General features: G+C 35.1%; 3 protein-coding genes across 4 annotated transcripts; 1 reads left to right on the forward strand and 2 right to left on the reverse strand.

The window, feature by feature from the left end:
* The first annotated feature begins 4,905 nt into the window (after positions 1-4,905).
* LOC306865132 (proteasome activator complex subunit 1-like) lies at positions 4,906-8,254 on the forward strand. The gene is made up of 11 exons (XM_079409523.1): positions 4,906-5,209; positions 5,373-5,405; positions 5,597-5,659; positions 5,760-5,861; positions 5,996-6,047; positions 6,330-6,427; positions 6,670-6,738; positions 7,550-7,617; positions 7,739-7,793; positions 7,880-7,966; positions 8,061-8,254. The coding sequence occupies exons 1-11, from the start codon at positions 5,171-5,173 to the stop codon at positions 8,145-8,147; spliced, it is 753 nt and encodes a 250-aa protein (XP_079265649.1). The 5' UTR covers positions 4,906-5,170; the 3' UTR covers positions 8,148-8,254.
* LOC306865131 (fat storage-inducing transmembrane protein 1-like) lies at positions 8,061-12,260 on the reverse strand. Its single transcript, XM_079409522.1, has 3 exons — positions 12,193-12,260; positions 10,063-10,342; positions 8,061-9,103 (listed from the first exon to the last, which is right to left on the reverse strand). The coding sequence occupies exons 1-3, from the start codon at positions 12,209-12,211 to the stop codon at positions 8,419-8,421; spliced, it is 984 nt and encodes a 327-aa protein (XP_079265648.1). The 5' UTR covers positions 12,212-12,260; the 3' UTR covers positions 8,061-8,418.
* On the reverse strand, positions 8,244-20,642 carry LOC306865129 (DDB1- and CUL4-associated factor 11-like). 2 transcript variants are annotated; one of them, XR_013783844.1, is made up of 17 exons: positions 20,391-20,642; positions 19,079-19,265; positions 18,805-18,932; positions 18,563-18,681; positions 18,293-18,357; positions 18,037-18,137; positions 17,222-17,368; positions 17,076-17,130; positions 15,969-16,037; positions 15,715-15,772; positions 15,073-15,258; positions 13,672-13,825; positions 13,410-13,562; positions 13,204-13,310; positions 12,193-12,318; positions 10,063-10,342; positions 8,244-9,103 (listed from the first exon to the last, which is right to left on the reverse strand). XR_013783844.1 is itself a non-coding variant. In XM_079409518.1 (15 exons), exons 2-15 carry the CDS (start codon positions 19,252-19,254, stop codon positions 12,211-12,213), a joined length of 1,626 nt encoding a protein of 541 aa, XP_079265644.1. In that variant the 5' UTR covers positions 19,255-19,265; positions 20,391-20,642; the 3' UTR covers positions 11,456-12,210. The 2 variants fall into 2 exon arrangements, 1 of the variants encoding a protein (XP_079265644.1); XM_079409518.1 differs by lacking the exons at positions 8,244-9,103; positions 10,063-10,342 and having other exon boundaries at positions 11,456-12,318.
* Between the last annotated feature and the right edge of the window lie 186 nt (positions 20,643-20,828).

A 20,828-nucleotide genomic window follows, 5' to 3' on the forward strand; every position in this document is an offset into this window, starting at 1 on the left:
CAGAAATCATTCTAATATGCTGATTTGGTGCTTATGAAACATTTTACCAAATAGCAGATGATTACCGTGCCGTCACGAGAATAAAATGCACTTATTTAACAGTTTAAATTGTAATAATGATAATATTTTTTGTCTTTGTGACAACAGAGAACCACAGAATGCTATTAGACACAATACATGCTTAAGAAAACTAAAAAGAATGTAAAAAGTTAGTTTCGAAAAAAGCTTTAGCATTGCTTGTTTTACAGACTATCTCTTGGTTTGATATATATGTATACAACAATAACATTTAGACATTTTTAAAGTGACCTAAGTGTCTAAACACTTTTTGGACCCACTGTAATGTTGATTTGTCAGTGCACACACAAACCACAGCTGCTGTATTTGCTGCATGGTAAACAGCATGCAAAATCTGAGCGAGGACAGGAACACCGAACAGGCTAAAGATCACAGTGTTTGTGTGAGAGAGAGAGGTAGATTAGAGGAGAGTGGATAAAGATAAGATGAAAAGTCATTGTGGTTAGACTTTAATCTGTGTGAAGTAACAGATCAACAAAAGCCCAATACAGTGCTATACTCATTATCCCAATGTAAACACATCTAGAGTTAAGATGAAATAATAAAATCATTCAATATTGTGATACACAACATATTTCTTGTGAAAGCTATTCCAGGGTTCTTGTATAGTTTATGGGGGTTCAAATCTTATGTATACTGAGGGTGGTGAACTGTTGAAATGTATTTGTATTAGTTAAATTTTTACACTTTAAAATGATTTTTTGAAGTTGTAAATAAAACAAACATTATTGGAGTGTGTTTTACCAAAAAACAAAAAAAAAAAACACAAATTTTAGAATGTCTGAGTGTGGTAATGAACATTGTATAATGAATTTGTTAAATGACTGTGCTTGTGATAGCAAGGATCATTCTAACGTTCATTCAATAACACACACACACACACACACACACACACACACACACACACACACACGCACACACACACACACTCTATGTTTGATGAGAAAAAAGAACTTTGCCCTTTGGACTGTGCAAAAACAAAAACATGCATTGTATGGGTCATTTCAATCAATAATTACTATAACCACATGAACTTAAAAAGAGTTTTAACCCAGTCAAAAATAACATATTGCATATTGAATATGTTCCTTAAAGAAATGGTCTGTCCAAAAATGAATATTTGATGAAAACCTGCTTACCTTATTTCTAAACAGCTGATAAAAACATCACAAGTGAAAACAGTCCAAAACAGTTCTAAACAAAGATGTCGGTGTATTTTAATGTGAGAAGACAACAGGGGATGGTCTTTTTCACTGGAAGAAGCATTGTTATGGATTATAGACTCATATTTTGACCTGAAGCAATGATTTACATTTACATTTAGTCATTTGGCAGATGCTTTTATCCAAAGCGACTTACAATTGGGGAATACAAAAAGCGATTAATCTTGAAGAGGCAATCAGACAGAGGAAGTGCTCTTAACACCAAGTCTCAGTCATTGTTCAAATAAGTACAAGCTAGTAAACAGAGAGAAAGATAGAGGGAAAGGTTTTTTTTTTTGAGTTTAGGATGAAGTCAAGTACTGCCGAAAGAGGTGAGTTTTCAGTTGTTGCTTGAATATTGCCAGGGATCCAGCATTCCGGATAGGGGTGGGAAGATTATTCCACCAGCCAGGAATGGTGAACGAGAATGTTCTGGAGAGTTATTTTGAGCCTCTCTGTGATGGTACCACAAGGCGTCGCTCACTAGCAGATCTCAGACTTCTGGAGGGGATGTAGGTTCGTAATAGTGAGTGGAAGTAGGAGGGTGCTGAGCCTGTGGTAGTTCTGTACGCAAGCATCAGTGTCTTGAACTGGATGCGAGCTGCCACTGGTAGCCAGTGCAAGGAGATGAAGAGAGGTGTAACATGCGCTCTTTTGGGCTCGTTGAAGATCAGTCGTGCCGCTGCATTCTGAATCATTTGTAGAGGTTTAATTGTGTTTGATGGCAGACCAGCCAGAAGAGCATTGCAGTAGTCCAGTCTAGAAACGACAAGGGCCTGGACAAGAAGTTGCGCAGCATGCTCTGTCAGAAAGGGCCTGATCTTTCTGATGTTGTGTAGTGCAAACCTGCAGGATCGAGCAGTCTTTGCAATGTGCTCTTTGAAGGTCAGCTGGTCATCAAAGATTACACCAAGATTTCTGACCGAAGTTGATGGGGTAATCATTGATGAGCCTAACTGAATCGTGAAGTCATGCTGTAGAGTCGGAGTGGCAGGGAAGACCAGAAGTTCTGTCTTTGCCAGGTTGAGCTGTAGGTGATGTTCTTTCATCCATGCCAAGATGTCCGCCAGGCAGCCTGAGATCCGTGCAGCTACCGTTGGGTCATCTGGTTGAAAAGAGAGATAGAGCTGTGTGTCATTGGCGTAGCAGTGATATGAGAAGCCATGTGCATGTATGATGGGACCCAGCGATGTAGTGTATGTGGAGAAGAGGAGGGGTCCAAGAACCGATCCCTGAGGAACTCCAGTGACCAGTTGATGTGGTTTGGATACCTCCCCTCCCCAGGCCACCCTGAAGGATCTACCGGTGAGATAGGATTCAAACCAGCAAAGTGGAATCCCAGTAAAGCCCAGTGATGAGAGTGTTTTAAAGTTAAAATGCCTTAATGGTGGATTTGTTTCTCACAGACATGCAGATTTTCACTTCACAAGATGTTGTTTGATGGACTGGAGTCTTGTGGATTGTTGTGATGTTTTTATCAGCTGTTTGGGATCTCATTCTGACGGCACCCATTCACTGCAGAGGATCAATTTATGAGCAAGTGATATAATGCTAAATTATATCACTATAGCGATTATCGTCAATTCGATTTCACAGATACTATTTAAACTAAACTGAGCTAGACAATGACATCACTGAATTTAATAATGAAATGCCTTTAACTGAAAATTGAGTGTTTAATCTTATTATTATACATTACTGACACTCTATCCTCCAATTTGATACTGTTACGTGCTTTGACACAATCTGTATTGTTAAAAGCGCTATATTAAAAAAGGTGACTTGACTTGACAAAATTTCTCCAAATCTGTTCTGATGAAGAAATATCTTAGATGGCCTTTCAGCAAATTTGGTGAACTATTCCTTTAATTCAGTTTGACAAGATCAAGGAGACATTTGATTCCTTTGCTATGCAAACAACCCATGTAAACAGTGGTATTCTGATTCATCAGTGGACATCTATGATGGAATGAGCGGAAAGTCAGTGAATAAACAGTGTTTCAGTGATTAAATCTAGTGGCCTGCACATAATTGCTGTGCACTTTGCTATTTGTATTATAGGAAACAGCATGCAGTATTCTCTTTCGCTTTCCTTAGGTGTTGCCTCTGTCTTTTGTTGATACCATTAAAAGCAACCTTTAGGAATAAATTAGGCAGTCTCTTGCATAACAAAGTACTGCACAGACTACTGTCTCTCTGTCAGTTAGAAATGCAATGGGTGCTCATGTCTTCTAGGCCTTTGAACGACTGATGTAACTGATCAGAACGTGATACATGTGTTAATCCTTTGCTTTGGCAGCATATGAATGTGTTCATGAGAACATTTTGAGTGCAAGATCATTAAAGATATTTAGGGGGTGGACTAATAATTGGTTAACAATATGGAAAAATATTTATTTTGACACAGCGAGTTAAAATAAATTTTCAAAATTTTGTTTAAACTTTCATTTTTAAAAATGTATTACAAAATTTTATTTAGTTGATGTTGTTGCAAATAAATAAGGCCACAAGTTCAGTTCCCAAGTAACACACAAACTTGAATCTAAATTGAAGTTGGTTGTGTATAAATGAATAAAAGAAATGTGTAATATATATATATATATATGTAGTACTCTCTTGACAGTGAATGAGAGAGACAGAGTTAGTAGTTGCCCAAGCGGTCCTCTTTTGTTGTCTGAGGATGTGATGCAGTTGTCATGGTAACTCTACTCTCTCAACTGCCACCAGGAACTGGGAAAATGCAGCTGGACTGTCCAGTGCAAACTCATTATAACACATTAAAGTAATTTAAATTAAACTTATATACATATGTAAACAGAAATAAACATACATAAATACATAACAAAATATATACAAGTAATTTCATATTTTTAGGAAACAAACTCTACGCAACAGGGTGGTCTCACACACACACACACACATATATATATATATCATATATATATATATATATATATATATATATATATATATATATAGTCACCTTTATTTATATAGCGCATATATATATATATATATATATATATAAATATTAGTGCTTTCAAACGATTAATTGCATCCAAAATAAAGGTTTTTGTTTACATAATATATGTATGTGTACTTTGTATATTTATAAATATATAAATACACACAAGTGCAGTAAATATTTTGAAAATATTTACATGTATATATTTATATATTCTTATATTTTATAATATAAATATATATAACATATAAACAACATATTTTTCATAAATATTTACATGCATGTGTTTGTATTTATATATACATAATAAATATACACAGTATACACACACATAGTATGTAAACTTTTATCAAATATTTCAACTTAATTTGTTTAATTAATTATTAGTATATTAGCAATATTTTGGATATATTTATGTATTTTAAAATACATGAATAATCGTATATATTTAGATAAAGGCACTGTAAAAATGCATTACATTAATTTTCTATAATTTGTTAATTCCTCGTTCACGCAATTGCTCAATCCAGTTTTTACCACAAGTGTGTACCAATGTGTTCTAACCACTGGTACCATATATATATATATATATATATATATATATATATATATATTTTTTTTTTTTTTTTTTAAGAAAAAAGTAGGACTTTTATTCTAGTTGGCAAAACAAATCCGTAACACGCTGAAGTTGTTGTTGTTGTCGCCCCCCTCCGGTCACATCAAGAATTACTTATTTGACGCTTAATTCACTTTCATTTTCACTCTTTATGCTGACTAACTGTGACTTCTCGTCGTTTCGTCGAGAACAACTGGATCCCATCATCTCTTTTGAACCTAAATCTCACGGTATCCAGTGGGATAAGATACTAAACGCGTGTTTTTCTGCAAACAGCTATAATAAAGTTTTGCAAGACAAATCGAAACGATGACTTCCTTAGACATGAGCCCTGCGTCTAAGAAACAGGTAGGGCGCATATTTTAGGCCCGAAACTTGATTTAAACGTATTTAAGATTGTATATTGGGCAGAAATTATGCATTTTGAGTCTAACCTGCTTATAAGCGTATATATTGAACCTGTTTGTGTTTATGTGGCAAGTTTGACAAACACTTCCTATGTACTTTGCAGGTGGATGGATTCTCCCATAAAATCACCAAGGAGGTAATTATACATTTATTCAGTCACACTCTTTCATTACTTTTAAAAATGCACCACAGTAATTGTAGTTTATGCCAGAAATACCACAGAAATAGTTACTACAATAAAACAGTGCATTATGCACTATTATAATTATAAAAGGAAATACAACATAGATTCATACAGCAGCTGTAATGAAAGTTTGTTTTAATCAGGCCGAACAGTTGATCTCAAACTTCTTCCCGGAGAAGATTGCAGAGATGGACAATATTTTACAGGTATGAAGTGCTATATGAATGTAAATCTAGCAGGTGCATTCATCAACATAGTTTGTGCTGTGGTTAAGAAATGCTGAATTTGTATCATTGTGTTATTTAGGGTTCCTGTAGTCTGAAGGATCTGTCCGTCATCAAGGCTCCTCTGGACATCCCAATCCCAGACCCTGCCAAAGAGGAGCTCAAGAGGAAGAAGAAAGAGGAGGTAATCATAACACATCATTTATTATTAACAAGCGTAATATATTTTTAAATTAATAGATTTTCTGATTGCACCTTCAAGCCAGTCTGTGATTTGAAGTAATTGATTAGGCCGGTAATGATATTTTATTCACACAGAAAGAGGCCAAAGAAAAAGGAAAGAAGGATGGAGATAAGGAAGAGGATGAAGGTACATGTTTAGAAGCTCTTTGGAAAATGAAACTGAAAATGTTTCTTGTTCAGTTTGCCTTTCCCTGGACCTGAATTCCCCCTAATGTGAAATGACAAGGTGTAATTCCCAGCATGAACACAGGGAGTCTCTGTTAATGTCATAGAAATTATACAGAACCTAAAGTAGATTTAAGTATTGTATGTCTTCATCCATCTCTGTCCTTGCAAGCTAGTGACTGTTACAAAGTGTTGATTTGAAGAGCACAAAATTAAACGAATGATGTTAATTGTGATCTGACAGGTCCTCCCTGTGGTCCCATCGCCTGCAATGAAACAGTAGAGAAACTCCTCAAACAGATCAAGCCTGAGATTCAGACTCTGAAGGAGCGTCTTAACACGGTGGGAAAGTGATGTCATATATTATATATCATATATAATTATGCAGGTCTCAAAAGTTAAAATTACGTATATTGAAAAAGTCAAAACCATCAAAAAAAAAAGTTTGACTTTATTAAAAAGTTTAATTTGTAGTTCATTATATACTCCTTGTAGACGTTTCAGAGACGGCTCTGATTAATTCAATAAAGCATTTTGGTACATTTTTGTACATTGTGTAATATTTGTGTTGTGCCCCTGTGCAGGTGTCAATGTGGATACAGCTACAGATTCCCAGGATTGAAGATGGGAACAACTTTGGAGTTGCTGTACAGGTCAGTTAACCTATCTTGTGTCATGCTAGCTTGGGACAGAATGAAATAACATTTGTCAAGTGATTCATTCTTATGTTGAGCTTTATATTAGACTTTATACAAATTTATGCATTACACGTGGTTTATAATATGAAACCTTCAGAAATCAAGCAATAATTAATATGTAGTTTATCCCAATTACTCAAAATGTGTAATTCATGCAAGTTTTATAAATTTGTGTGGTGACACTTTTAGCAAAATACATATGACTTCACCTATACACATGCATTGCTTTTACTGTAGTAATATGAATTATAGTGTTAAATTACATTATTATTGAAAAGTTGGGAGTCAGTCATTTTTTCCCAGCAAGGACACACACACTACATTGATCAAAAGAGGCAGTAAGTACATGTAATGTTATAAAACTTGTAATTAAAAAAAAAATATATATATATCACAGTTTTCACAAAAATATTAAGCAGCATATATAATTTCAACATTAGCAGTAAGAAATGTTTTTTGAGCTCCAAATCAGCATATTCTAATGATTTCTGAAGGATCCCGTAACACTAAAAAACTGGAGTAATGAGCTTTGCATCACATGAATAAATTACATTTTAAAATATACTGTAATAATATTTCACAATATTAATGTTTTTACTGTATTTTGATCAAACGAATGCAGTCTTGGTGAGCATAAGAGACTTCTTTCGAAAACAAAACAAAAAAATCTCACCGACTCCAAATTTTTGAACGGTGTTATGTTATATTTATATATAATTTAGTTTGTGTGAGTTTTATGTGAATAAAAGCAAAAATGTTCCTACAGGAAAAAGTTTTTGAACTGCTTACCAGCACCCGCACCAAGATCGAGGGATTCCAGACACAAATTTCCAAGTAAGTGACCAGACTGCATTACAAACACAATCAAACACTAGCATTTCTTATAAATACGTTTATAGCTATTTCACTTTTTTAGACATGAATATGCAGTTGTGACTTCTTTCTGTTTCTTCAGGTACTACAGTGAGAGAGGAGATGCTGTAGCCAAGGCTTCCAAACAGCCACATGTGGTCAGTTTATTTAATGTTAGATTTAGCTGAATTAAACCAGTTTACATGATTTCTGATCATTTGATTGTTTTGTTGCTTGGCAACAGGGAGATTTCAGACAGCTTGTCCACGAACTGGATCAGCACCAGTATTGTGAGTTGCGCATCATAGTCCTGGAGATTCGCAACACCTATGTAAGTTCAGTCTCTACTTATTCTACAAAACATCACGTGTTTATGTGTCTGGTAAGACGGCTGTGACTGATTTCATTCATTCCTTCAACTCTAGGCTGTGCTGTATGATGTCATCACCAAGAACTGTGACAAGATTAAGAAGCCCAGAGGAGACTTATCTTCAAAAGCACTTATCTACTGAGTACCAACAAGACACACAAACACACATTTGCTGAAACTTCAGTTACATCAACAGAACCTACTGTAGGACAGTTTTTACTCAATAAAGACTTTATCTAAATGTGGCATGTCTCATGTTTTTATTCAAAATGTCATAAAACATTAGTTTTATTATGCTTATAATTATTAACGTCGGACAAAACTGGAAAATAACTATTTCATTTTTCATATGCTGACACCCCTTTATAAAAGTTGTACATTTTTATACATTCGGTTTCTCATTTTCTTAACATTCACGTTGTCCCATTTGATGCAGTATTACATGTGCTATCTGGAAGCAAAGCTTTTGGTCTTCCAACACAGCACCAGCCAGGCTTTAAAACATACCAGCCCTTATAATAAAGGCCCTTCCATCCCAGATACCCAAGAGCTCCTCCAACCAGCTGGGCTGGGAACAGCGGGAAGTGCGCTAGCAAGCAAACAATCAGGAAGATCCAGAGACTCATCAACAACACACACAACAAGAAGAGTATCCTCAGTGGCGTCCCTACAGGCTTTCCTAGAGCCAAGCAGGGCCTAAAAACCCCTATTTCTTCAACAAGAATCAAACAACATAAACTCAGAATGAGGATGTCATCAGACACCTCACATCCCTGCCACTCTAGGCCGGCTTTAAGGCAGGCCGCTTTACCCTTTTCCTCTCTCAGTAGTAATAAGGGGCCTGTATCAGACTCCAGGAGCTCCCTAGGGTTCCTGTGGATTTCTGTGGGGCTTTGAAGTGGCTCAAAACAGCTTCCCGAGGCATCCACTAGAAAGGAGAGGAGACGGCGGAACAGTGTCCACAGCGTCCCGGCCACGGCGAGTCTCAAGAGGTGACAGATTGAGTGAATGAAGGAGTTACTGATGCAGTACGAGAGAAGAAAGATGAAAGAGCCACATAATATACAGGTCCAGCCCCAGCATGAATGCAGGAACAGCCTATGAGATCACAACAACCACAATCAATAGCTCATAAAACAAACAAGACAAAGCAAATACAAAATGGTAAATGAACTAGAAATACTTTTATTATAATAAATAAATAACCCAAAATACTGTACATTAATAATAGTAATACACACACACATATATATATATATATATATACACTAAAGAGAATGAAGTTCTTTAATTCTCTTAAGTTCATTCTCTTCATTAAGTAAATTATTTTTAAAGTGTATGGAAAGTACAGTAGTAATCTTTCAAAACACTCCCTAAAATCCATTTACTTGATCAGTATATGTGTCTTTTTATGCATTTTTAATGCATATATTAAGACTTATAAAAAATAAGACTTATGCGTATCTTAAGCATACATTTCAAAATTTAGTGATGTTTACATGTAAAACAGGGAACGTCTGGAAAATTAAATGATTTTCAGAATTGCAACTTAACTATATGACCATATAAAAAATATCTTCATAATATTTAAATATTTTACATATTATTTTTAAAAAATATATAATTTCAATTTGTTATCACTGAACTACAGTAACCATTTTTACAGCAATTATTATAGTTTTTTCTTTATATATTGATAAGTTTTACATTTCAAGTTGTATAAATGAATGTTACTTATGTTATGAATCAACATGAATAAACATTGAATAATATATTTACAAAATTAACATTAACTGAAATAAATACTAAAAAAAAGCATGATTGTTTAATTACCATAAGAAATGGTATCTTAATGTAAAGTACAATAATATGTATTTATTAAAGAACTAATATATTGTTCATATATATATATATATATATATATATATACATACATAAATTTACACACACACACACACACACACACTATATAAATATACATATAACGAGCAGCTTCACACTCAAAAACTCTAATAAGGTAATTATAGTATTTCTAGTTAACTAGAATAAGATCTTGCCTGTACAGGTAGTGATTCTTGTTGCCAAATATGCTGTACTTGGAGACCCAGAGACTCAGAACAGGTCCAAACATCACCAGCACAGAGAGGAGGAAGTGAAAATGACGTCTGAATAAGAAATGAGCCAGTAGTCCAGCTGTGAGATCCGTGAAGTGCACCAGAGCCCAGTGCAGAAGCTTGTTGACAGAGTTATGGATCCTATAAAGCATCTCCTTTAGTCCACAAAGATCCATCTTGGTTTGCTGAGGGCAGAACTTCCACTGCATGTTCAACAGATCAACTAACCGAGGGAAGGAGAGAAATGAGATTGTTCTGCCATCTGTCAGCAGGGTTATTAACTTCCCTTTTGTTTTCTCAGCTGAGTTCAACCTGCTGGTTTATGTCACACTTCTCATCATTTACCCTCTCACTCACAGTCCAGACAACAATTTGCTCCCTAACAGCTCCAAACATTCCCATCTTATCAGCTTACTCTGTGTGTGATATAAAGCAGCACAGCAACATTCCCTGTGTGGTTTCAACCGTATTTAGCATCTGTTTCTGTGGTATGGATTAAAATAAACTTTGGCTTTGGAAAAAAGGTCAATGACACTAGACAAAAAATACAAAACAACAAATATAAACCTCACAATTTAATCTAGTGCATGTATTGTTTCTTCTAAACCTTTTTGTTATTGTAAGATTGGCTCGTTTTACTCTATTTGCTAAACTACAACACTATAAAATTACTAATATAAACAGGTAACTGATAACCACACAGTATATTGATTATGGTTATTGTAATAAATGTGTTTTCCCACTATTTATTGTTATTTACACTACGGTTTAAAAGTTTGGCAGTACAATCTTTTGTTTTTGTTTTGAAAAAAGTCTCTTATGCTCACCAAGTCTGCATTTATTTAATTAAAAAATACAGTAATATGATAAAAAGTTATATAAAATATATATAAAAAAAGAGTTAACTGTTTTTAGTATATTTTAAATGTAATTAATTCCTGTGATGATGAAGCAGAATTTTTAGCATTTATTCTAATATATCGATTTGGAGAAACATTTCTTATCATAAGAAAAAGAAAATCTTTTAAATCTTTCTAAATGTCTTCACTGCCACTTCTGATCAATTGAATGCATCATTGCTGAATAGAAGTATTCATTTTGAACAGTAATGTATATGCTGACTACATTTTTTTGAAAAAGACCATGTTCTCTACTACTTACTATCATTAAAATATAGCAAATATACAGTACACTCTTGTCTACACGAGTACCTAAATTCTGACCTTGTCTTAAACTGTTTGAAAATAATTTTGAATGTATGTAGCTCTGCATGTAACTAACTGTATTGCTTGCAGCTGACTGAAATATTTGAGATGTGATTTATAGCCCAAACAAACAAAGTTGTGCACATAAGTTTAATTATTCTTGTAAAACAATTTTGTGAGTGTTCCAATGAATTCTAAATGCACTTAAATTATACACAAATCAAATCTGTGTCAACATAAAACATATCTGCGCACACTCACACACACACACGCATAAAGAAACTCATTCCCGTACCCGTAAACCCACAGACACACTTTTAACACACATTCAGAGTTTTGACAAAGAAAATATTTTTTTTTTACATTGAACTACAAAATCAAATCCTGAACATTAATAGCAATAAAATATCTTACAATATTTAGAATTATTCCCAGAATTCGTTGCACTTTTAGAAATGTCCATTAGGTGTAAAATATTTTGCTATATATTTCATTATGCAAGTATTGCTTTTTTTGGGTAAAGCAACACAGTAATTGTTTCAAGTGAAGCAGTTGTGTTTGTGCCTGTCTGAAATCATGCGTTCTTTATATTGGTGAAATTCACTCAAAGTCTTTCACTTCAAACGGTCATTTCCCAGCTGAAATAGAGGCGTAAAAGAGAAATCACAGCACGCCCTGTGTTCATTAACTAAATGATCCTTTTACTTTAAACATATTTGTGTCATCTTTTGTGCCGTAATGTGAAATCAAACAAACACCTGAAGAGCCTGCCTAACAATACATCAATATTCTCTGCACAAAATGTGTTCTCTTTTCTGATTTGTTTTTTCTTTATTCCTCCTTCATTCCATTCCTGCAATGATGGCACCATCTACCTCTGACGTCATCAATAGCGTTTGGTTTTCATGTCCACCATATCCACGTTCATCCTCTCTCGATCTTTGTCCAGAGGGTGGTTCTGCGTGTGTTCCCAAAGACGGATGGCACCATCCCACTGAGCAAATGTGACGAGAAGGAAAAAAGACATACGTCATAAGGGTCAATTTTTCAAAATTGAGATTTATACATCATCTGAAAGCTAAATAAATAATCTTTCCATTGATGTATGGTTTGTTATTATAGGACAATATTTGGCCGATACAACTATTTGAAAAGCTGGAATCTGAGGGTGCAAAAAAATTCAATATTGAGAAAATCGCCTTTAAAGTTGTCCAAATTAAGTCCTTAGCAATGCATATTACTTATCAAAAAATGAAGTTTTTATCTATTTACGGTAAGAAATTTACAAAATATCTTCATGGAACATGATCTTTACTTAATATCCTAATGATTTTTGGCATAAAAGAAAAAAATATTTTTGGCTATTGCTACAAATATACCCCAGCGACTTAAGCCTGGTTTTGTGGTGCAGGGTCACATATATCTTTTTATTTCTTAGTCTTACCCTGCGTCCCAATGTGCACACTATCCATCCTAAATTCTATGTGATATTAGTCATTTTCAATACTATTTAGGGCAGATAGGGTGGATAGTATGCACATTGGGACGCAATGTTTAAGTACAAATACAAACAGAGGGGAAAAAATGTCTCCAAGCTCTGATTGGTGGCTCTTGACATATGGCTACCGCAAGCATAAAAACTTCTGGAGGTCTACATTTTTCAGTATAGAGAGATTTTAAATTTAGAGTTTTTATTATCATTTTTTTATTATTGTATTTTAGTCAAATTTTTTGTCTCATTGTTATAGTCACAGTGTTTAATGATGTTGTGTCGCCTTGCCTAGTCTTAGTCATGAAAAAAAGGTTTTCAACAAATATTTTTTCATTATTGTTTTCATTAACAAAATAAACACTAGTATTAAACAGTGGTTTTACTTACAGAGCTGCTGACCATGTTGTTGTGATACGGGTGCCAGCTGACGTCCCTCACACATGCGTCATGATTGGACAGCTTGGACACAATGGATCCCGTCAACACATCGTAGACTACAAAAAAGATGGGAGGAGGTAAAATATTGCAGATTTGGATAACAATAAAATGTGACTTTAAAAATAATTTCACTCTTGCTATTATTCTCCACTTACTGACGATTTTGCCTGTTGAACAGCCTGTGTAAATAAACTTCTGTCCAGTGCTGAATTCAGGGGAAAAGCGGCAGCGAATGAGCGTGTGCAGAACCCCATGACCCCTGTAGGTCATCACAGAGGTGTCGCCAGTCAGCTTATGCCTCTTTAGTGCTGCAGGCCAACAAAATGAGTCAAAACAGGTGCTTTGTGTTCATGTCTAAAATTAATGTTGACAATAAACAAGCAGGTCTATTAAAGTTACTCAAACACAGTAACGCACCTCTCTGTGGAACCTGCTGCCAGCGGTAGTCCCAGTTCTGTTGTGTGACAGCGAGCCGTGAGGCCGCGAGCCCCTCTTTGGGTGAAAACTTCCTCACGTCCCACAGCTTAATAGTCTGATCTTTGGAGTTGCTGATCAAGTACCGAGCATCGCCCTTCAGGACAACATACATACATATATTTGAACCTGCAACTTTTATCACAACAGTCCAACTCTTTAACTGTTTGACTACCTTCATCTTGTTCGCTGTGACATACAATACATGACCAAAAGTATGTGGACACCCACAGTCTGCAATTATGCACCTGGATGCAGCTGGAATAGTCAAACCCATTAATTAAAAGGCACTGTCCACATTTTTCTGGCATGTAGTTTAAATAAATACTTAGTAGTTACACAAAAGGCTGCTCTGCTATTTTTAGTGTATATTTTTATGGAGGAATAAGAATATCACTTAAAAATAAAATAAAGAAATCAATAATGTATTCCTTAAAAAAATTAAATGTAAATAATTTCCTACAAATAATGTCATATCATTAATAATAAATAATTTACTTGCATTTAAATTAATGTATAATTTTTTTTACATCCTTTTAAAAATTAATTAAATCTCTTTAAGTGTATATACATATATAAATGCAGTTAAAAAAATAATTATTAATTTATTTTTACATTGAATTTATTTGCCAGTTTGTTTTGATTCTTTTACATAAATTGATGAATGATTCTTCAATGTCCACTCCTGTTTAAAGTTTGGGGTCAGTAAGATAAAAAAACAAAACAAAATTATAATTCTTATATTCAGCAAGCATGCATTAAATTGATCAAAGGTGACAATAAAGATATTTCACATTGTTACAAAATATTTCTATTACAAATAAATGCGGTTCTTCTGAACTTTCTATTCATCAAAGAATTCTGAAAAATGTATCATGGTTTCCACAAAAATATTAAGCAGCACAACTGTTTTCAGCATTGATATAAACAAGTAATGTTTCTTAAGCAGCAAATCAGAATATTAGGATGATTTCTGAAGGATCATGTGACACTGAAGACTAGAGTAATGGTTGCTAAAAATATAGCTTTGTATCACCGGGATAAATTTCATTTTAAAATATTAAAATAGAAAACAGTCATTTTAAATAGTACTGTTTAATGTATGCTTGATCAAATAAATACAGGCTTGGTGAGCATGAAACTTCTTTCAAAAATAATTAAAAAATTATACTGACCCCAAACTTTTAAACTGAAGTGTATATTGTACCATGCTCACAATCATCTAGTTTATGATCACATATTATTATGTAAAAGGTTTGTGCAGTGTGTTGTAACTGCAGTATAAAACACAGCATCTTAACAATAATGCCATCAAAAATGACTGTGTGAATTGTGCTTTTATACCTTGCTGTGTATGAAGGTGATTCCATCTCTGTGTCCAGCCAGATGACCCACAGGCTGTGGTCTGTCTTCTCTGAGGGTACGTCTGTCCCATACCTTACACAGAGCATCATCACTGCCTGAGAACAGCAGCTGTGATGAACTGTCTGCAAACGCTACGGCATTCACATCATCCTCGTGAGCATCGATCTGAAAGATGGAGAGATAAACAACCGAATTCACATGGGTCATGCTACAGAGGGCAATGTCTGGATAATGCTCTCAGTAAATCTATCTTGCATATCAATGACCACATTCAATTCAGAACGTTAGACCTTTGATGCACTGAGACAGAGGAGCTGTAAAGATTACGTAAGAGATTTGAGAGATTGACAGTAGAGTTAACCGATATTAATCCAATAAAAGGTAAAACGCATGCACCATTAATTCAACATTTATCAGAAAGACATTTACTGTATTTAGAAGTGCAGCAGATGAAAACTGACCAAACATTTTTGGGTTACAGATAATGGGGTATTTGTGACTTTTTTTCTTCTACTAGCCTCTAAATAAATATTTTTATTTTATAATTTTGTCCCTGGATTAAGAATGTAATCTTATGCCCTTCTATTCCTTTACTAATGTGTGAAAATGTGTGAATCATACCTTTAGAGTTCTCTTGTTTTGTTCACGATCAAACACATACAGGCAGCCATCATTTGCACTATTTGATAGAGACAAAAAGCATCTCAGTAAGAATAATGGAACACTTTAGTTTTCTGTGTATGGTGGTTATTCTGCAATGCAATGCAATAAAATAAAATAGTGGAAATCAGAAATCATGTTTAAAAAGCTAATAATGAGTTATTAAAGGATCACTTTCTGGGGTTAGATTTCTTAGACCATAGTATGTTACTAACCCGCCTAAAATTTCTTTTCCATCTGTGGATGCTGCCAGTGAGAAAACACAGAACCTCCTTTCATCAGGACTGAAAGAAGAAAAGACACCTGTCAGCATCAGCAGCATTAAACACTAACAATTACAGTCATGTCTATGGTGATTACGTTCAATATACCTCACAGGCTATACTAAAACATAAATAAATATAAATCTTTAAACATCTAAACTCATTTCCATTCACACAGCTCTACCTTCCTTGGGGATGAACAGAGTAAGCCCAAACCTCTAAAAGCATAATATTAAGGGAAAGGGAAGTGGTGTGTGGCCAAGTATGGTGACCCATACTCGGAATTTGTGCTCTACATTTAACCCATCCAAGTGTACACACAGTAGTGAACATACACCTGGAGCAGTGGGCAGCCAATGCTGCGGTGCCCGGGGAGCAGTTGGGGGTTCGGTGCCTTGCTCAAGGGTCTCACCTCAGTCGTGGTATTGAGGGTGGAGAGAGTGTTGGTTATTCACTCCCCCCACCTACAATCCCCGCCGGACCTGAGACTCGAACCCACAACCTTCGGGTTACAAGTCCAACTGTCTATCCATTAGGCCACGACTGCCCCTCTAATATTACTGTTAAGTATCACAGGATGGTCACTAAATGTTATGAAATGTAGAGAAGACTTCAACATGGTCATGTGAATTTAATGGAAGAGGCAGAAATACACAATAGCAAAGTCAATTATTGGCATTATTAACATATCTGAAGGTGTTATGGCACTTTCATTATAATTTCACTATAGGGGGTTACTGTTCTTACATATTATGAGAATAAACATTATTATATATGAAAATAAAAAAAAATTAAAAAAAGGAGTGAACTCATAAATAATTAAGAATTGCCCCTAAAATATACAAATTCAGCCACATTTGGTCATGACTTTGAAAACAAACTTCCTTCAGATTACACTTTGCCAGCATGTTCAGTTTTGGTTAGCTCACAGTCAAATGATGGCTGCAGTGATGAATGATTATGGAAATCTATTCTACTGTCTGTCATCCACATGAAGAGGAAGCGTACAGGTGATTACCTGAGTTTTGATGCTAAAATGTACTATGAGGAAACACTAACTTGAGGTCCAGAGCGGTGTGTGTTTCATTGTCCCCATCTACACTGCACACATGGACTAAAGAGAGGGAGCAAAGACAGATATGCATTACTGGAAAAAATGACAGTAGTGCCAACAAAGCAGTTTAAGTGACCTGGCCCTGTCTTACTGTAGTCAGACCAACTGGAGTACAGCACACAACTTGCATCAGGGGTGAAACACACATCCAGAATGCTCCAGCCCACGTCTCTGGCCTTCACTGTCTTCTTTAGAGTAAAACGGCCCCTGCTAGTGTCATATAACCTGATATTCTGATCTATAAAAACAAAGACAGATAAAGGAGAGTGTAAGATACTGTTCGCACTACACAGTTCAATGATTTTCACATGTTTGCTTTTAAAATAAATCGTTTATGCTCATGTAGTCTGTTTTTATTTAATCAAAATACAGTCATATTGTGAAATATTATTACTATTTAAAATGACAATTTTCTATTTTAATATTTTTTAAATGTCATTTATTTTTGTGATGGCAAAGCTGATTGTTCAGCAGCCATTACTCCAGACTTCAGTGTCACATGATCCTTCAGAAATCATACAAATATGCTAATTTGGTGTTCAAGAAACATTTTTTTATTATTATCAATGAAAACAGCTGTTGTATCATATTTTTGTAACAGCAACCAGAAGCATTTTTTTTATTTGAACTAGAAATCTTCGTAACGTTATAAATGCCTTTAGTGTCACTTTATCAGTCTGATGCATTTTTGCATTTCTTACAAAAAAATGACCTCACTGACCTCAAACTTTCGAACAGTAGTTTATGTACTTAAATTGAAGCCAAAAAAGATTGAAACAATTACAATACTGGACTTTTGTAGAACATTGTTATGCATTTGAACATATCTGAGACATGACCGACATTTGGAAACTACTAAAAACAGAAAATAAATACTAATGACAAAGTCTTGAATTACAGTTTCACCTTGGCATGCAGACAGGAACATGTTTCCCTCATCACTGTAGAGTCCACAAAAGACTTTCTGCTGGTAGGTGTCCTTGTATACCACATGATTAGGAAGGAAACTATGAGGAAATGTGTATGATTTACTATATGTATGCAAAGACTGATCAGTTTTAGAAAAATAAATAAATCTGTATTTCAAATGTAATATGTGACTCTGTTTCTGCATCAAATATACATTATTATTGTTACTGCATAACATTTATGTTGCTCTTACTGTGAACGGATTCGGCTGCACTCTCCATGAGAGAAACTCGACCCACGACACCGTCCCTGTTCCCGCTTCAGAAACAAATACACAGTTAGATTATAGAAAGTTGCACATTTGTGAACTCTACTCTATTTGGCGGTATAAAGATTTCCTGATTTCTTAATTACAAATCAGAACAGCTGCAAAGTAAAAGAGCTGAGCTGCTCATTCAGACTCATTGTATTGTTACTATACATGCCCAGCACATTAAGATATACATCCATAGACCCATCTTACCTCTGCTATCATATGTGTGAAACTGTGTCTGCCCTTTAGGCCTGAAGAAGCAGTGGCAAGCAGGATCTGAGTGTGGATCTCACTGCGGTCAACTTCCTGTGTGTCTGGTTGGGCATCCACTGAGTGAGAAGAAATAAGGCATAGTAAATGACCACAGAATTGTGTTTAATTCAATGGTATTTCTGCCACCATTACTCACTTTTATAGACTGAAAATGATGCCATACAGTCCACAATTCTCACCTGGAGGGTCATATCGATGTCCTAGCCGCCCATCCCAGGCCCCATCGCTGTCCTCATCTGAGTCTGAATATGACTGCACGAGCTGTAGGCCCGTCGCTCCACTTCCATGGACCAGGCGGACCTGGCCCCTATAAAAGAGAAAAGGGAAGAACACTTTTCACTACCCATAAGACAAAAGAGGAAGCAGCAGAGTTCCAAAACATGTTTGAAATGCAGCCCAGACAAAGGGATCGCCAAATAAATGTTTTGTAGGTTATGCATATAATGTAATTACCTTCGCAGTAGGTACGCCAGAACTTGTGCTAAGTCAACGTCCTCTTCAGATCCTGACTGCCTCTCGGCCTGTGTGTGACCCGTCTGATTGGAATTCTGGTTGGGTTCTGGTTCTGACTGGTCTGGGTTGTTGCCAGAGCCCCGACCTGACATCCCAGAACTGGACTGAGAGCCCATAGACTGATTGTCTGCAAAATCATTTATTCAGAAATTAGCAATACAAGCAATCACATTCATTGCAAAAAGTGTTTTATGAGTCAAAGGCCGAGAATTAGTGTATGGTTTTGCAGATTTGGTGTGTGGTTCTGGTGTTTGGGTGTCAGGTTTCAGAAACTGTGTGACAAGTGAAGATTTTGTGTGAAAGTTGAAAAACAACTGTAAAAGACACTGAACACCATCTTTTAGTAATTAGGTAAAACATATCACATAGACCCAAGTAATACACCTGTAATGGCAAAACTGAATATTCAGCATATTCAGAATATTTTTTTTTTTACATTTCTTCTTATTATCAATATTGAAAACCATTGTGATGCCTAACATTTTGTAGAAACAAACATTTTTTTTCAGGATACTTTGGTGACTAGAAAGTTTTAAAGAGCATCATTTATTTGAAATAGAAATTTAACATTATAAATGTCTTTATTGAAACGTTTGATCAGTTTAATGCATTGCTGAATACAAATATGAACTTAAAAAAAGGACTTCACTACAGGACTTTATTAAGGCTTTTTATGCATTTTAACATGCTCGAGAAATACTAAGGAGAGAAAATTATTATTATTACTTTAAAAAGCAAAATATAAACAATTCTAGGTTAATCTTAAAGACATTTGACAATAGTTTTAGTAATACTGTAAATAATAGGACATACACCCAAATAATAATAAATACTCTTGTCTGATCATAAATTTGTGATGGACAGAATGCATAAAAGTGTATTACGCCAAAATTAACTCTGATGTAGTGCATTAATTGTGTGGTATGTCAGTGTTATTAGCATCCCAATGTTTGCTTGTCTTGAGAAATTCTGACATTAAACAGGTGATTTAAATTAACCTTGACATACAGCTGACAAAAGGCTGTGATGTAACTAACTGACAGGCGAGCGTGCTAAAATGACAGGTTAGAATTGAAAAGAGCAAATGTCATGGGACGAACACTTCATATAATGATTTCATATTTACAAACTAAGAGTTTAAAAAAGCTAAATACATAAAAGCCCAATTTTTACGTTAAATATCCAGCCAAAACAACCCTTTGTTTATAAGTTAGCGCTCACGCTAGCAGACCTACAAAAGAGAGACACCTACCAGTTAAATGGTAACAGCGCTTTGACAGCTCTTCTGCTCCGTTGTTTTCTTCCTGCAGATCTCGGTAAATAACCAAAAAGCAGTGTTATCAAATATGAATCTTGTAAACGCGGGAGTTCAGTATGCTAAACGCTTCTGAGTAGGTTTTAAGAGTCTCCAGGTTCGTGACGCGCCATGTTGTTTACGGTCTCGAGCATATGTCTGTGGTCTCGAGACTCGCCTTCCTCTGGTCACGTGACACACAGACGCTCTCCCACAAACACAAATAAAATAGAAACAGTGTATTTACATAATTTAATATAGAGGCCGTCTATAATGAATATATATATATATTTAAATTATTATTATTATTATTATATAATTATTCTGATTAATTTATTGCAAAAAAAAAAAAAAAGTAAATTAGATGACAGTCCTGTAGCCTGGGTTGGCACCGTC

The sequence above is a fragment of the Barbus barbus genome (assembly GCF_936440315.1).
Source record: "Barbus barbus genome assembly, chromosome: 46".
In the NCBI taxonomy this organism is placed as follows: domain Eukaryota; kingdom Metazoa; phylum Chordata; class Actinopteri; order Cypriniformes; family Cyprinidae; genus Barbus; species Barbus barbus.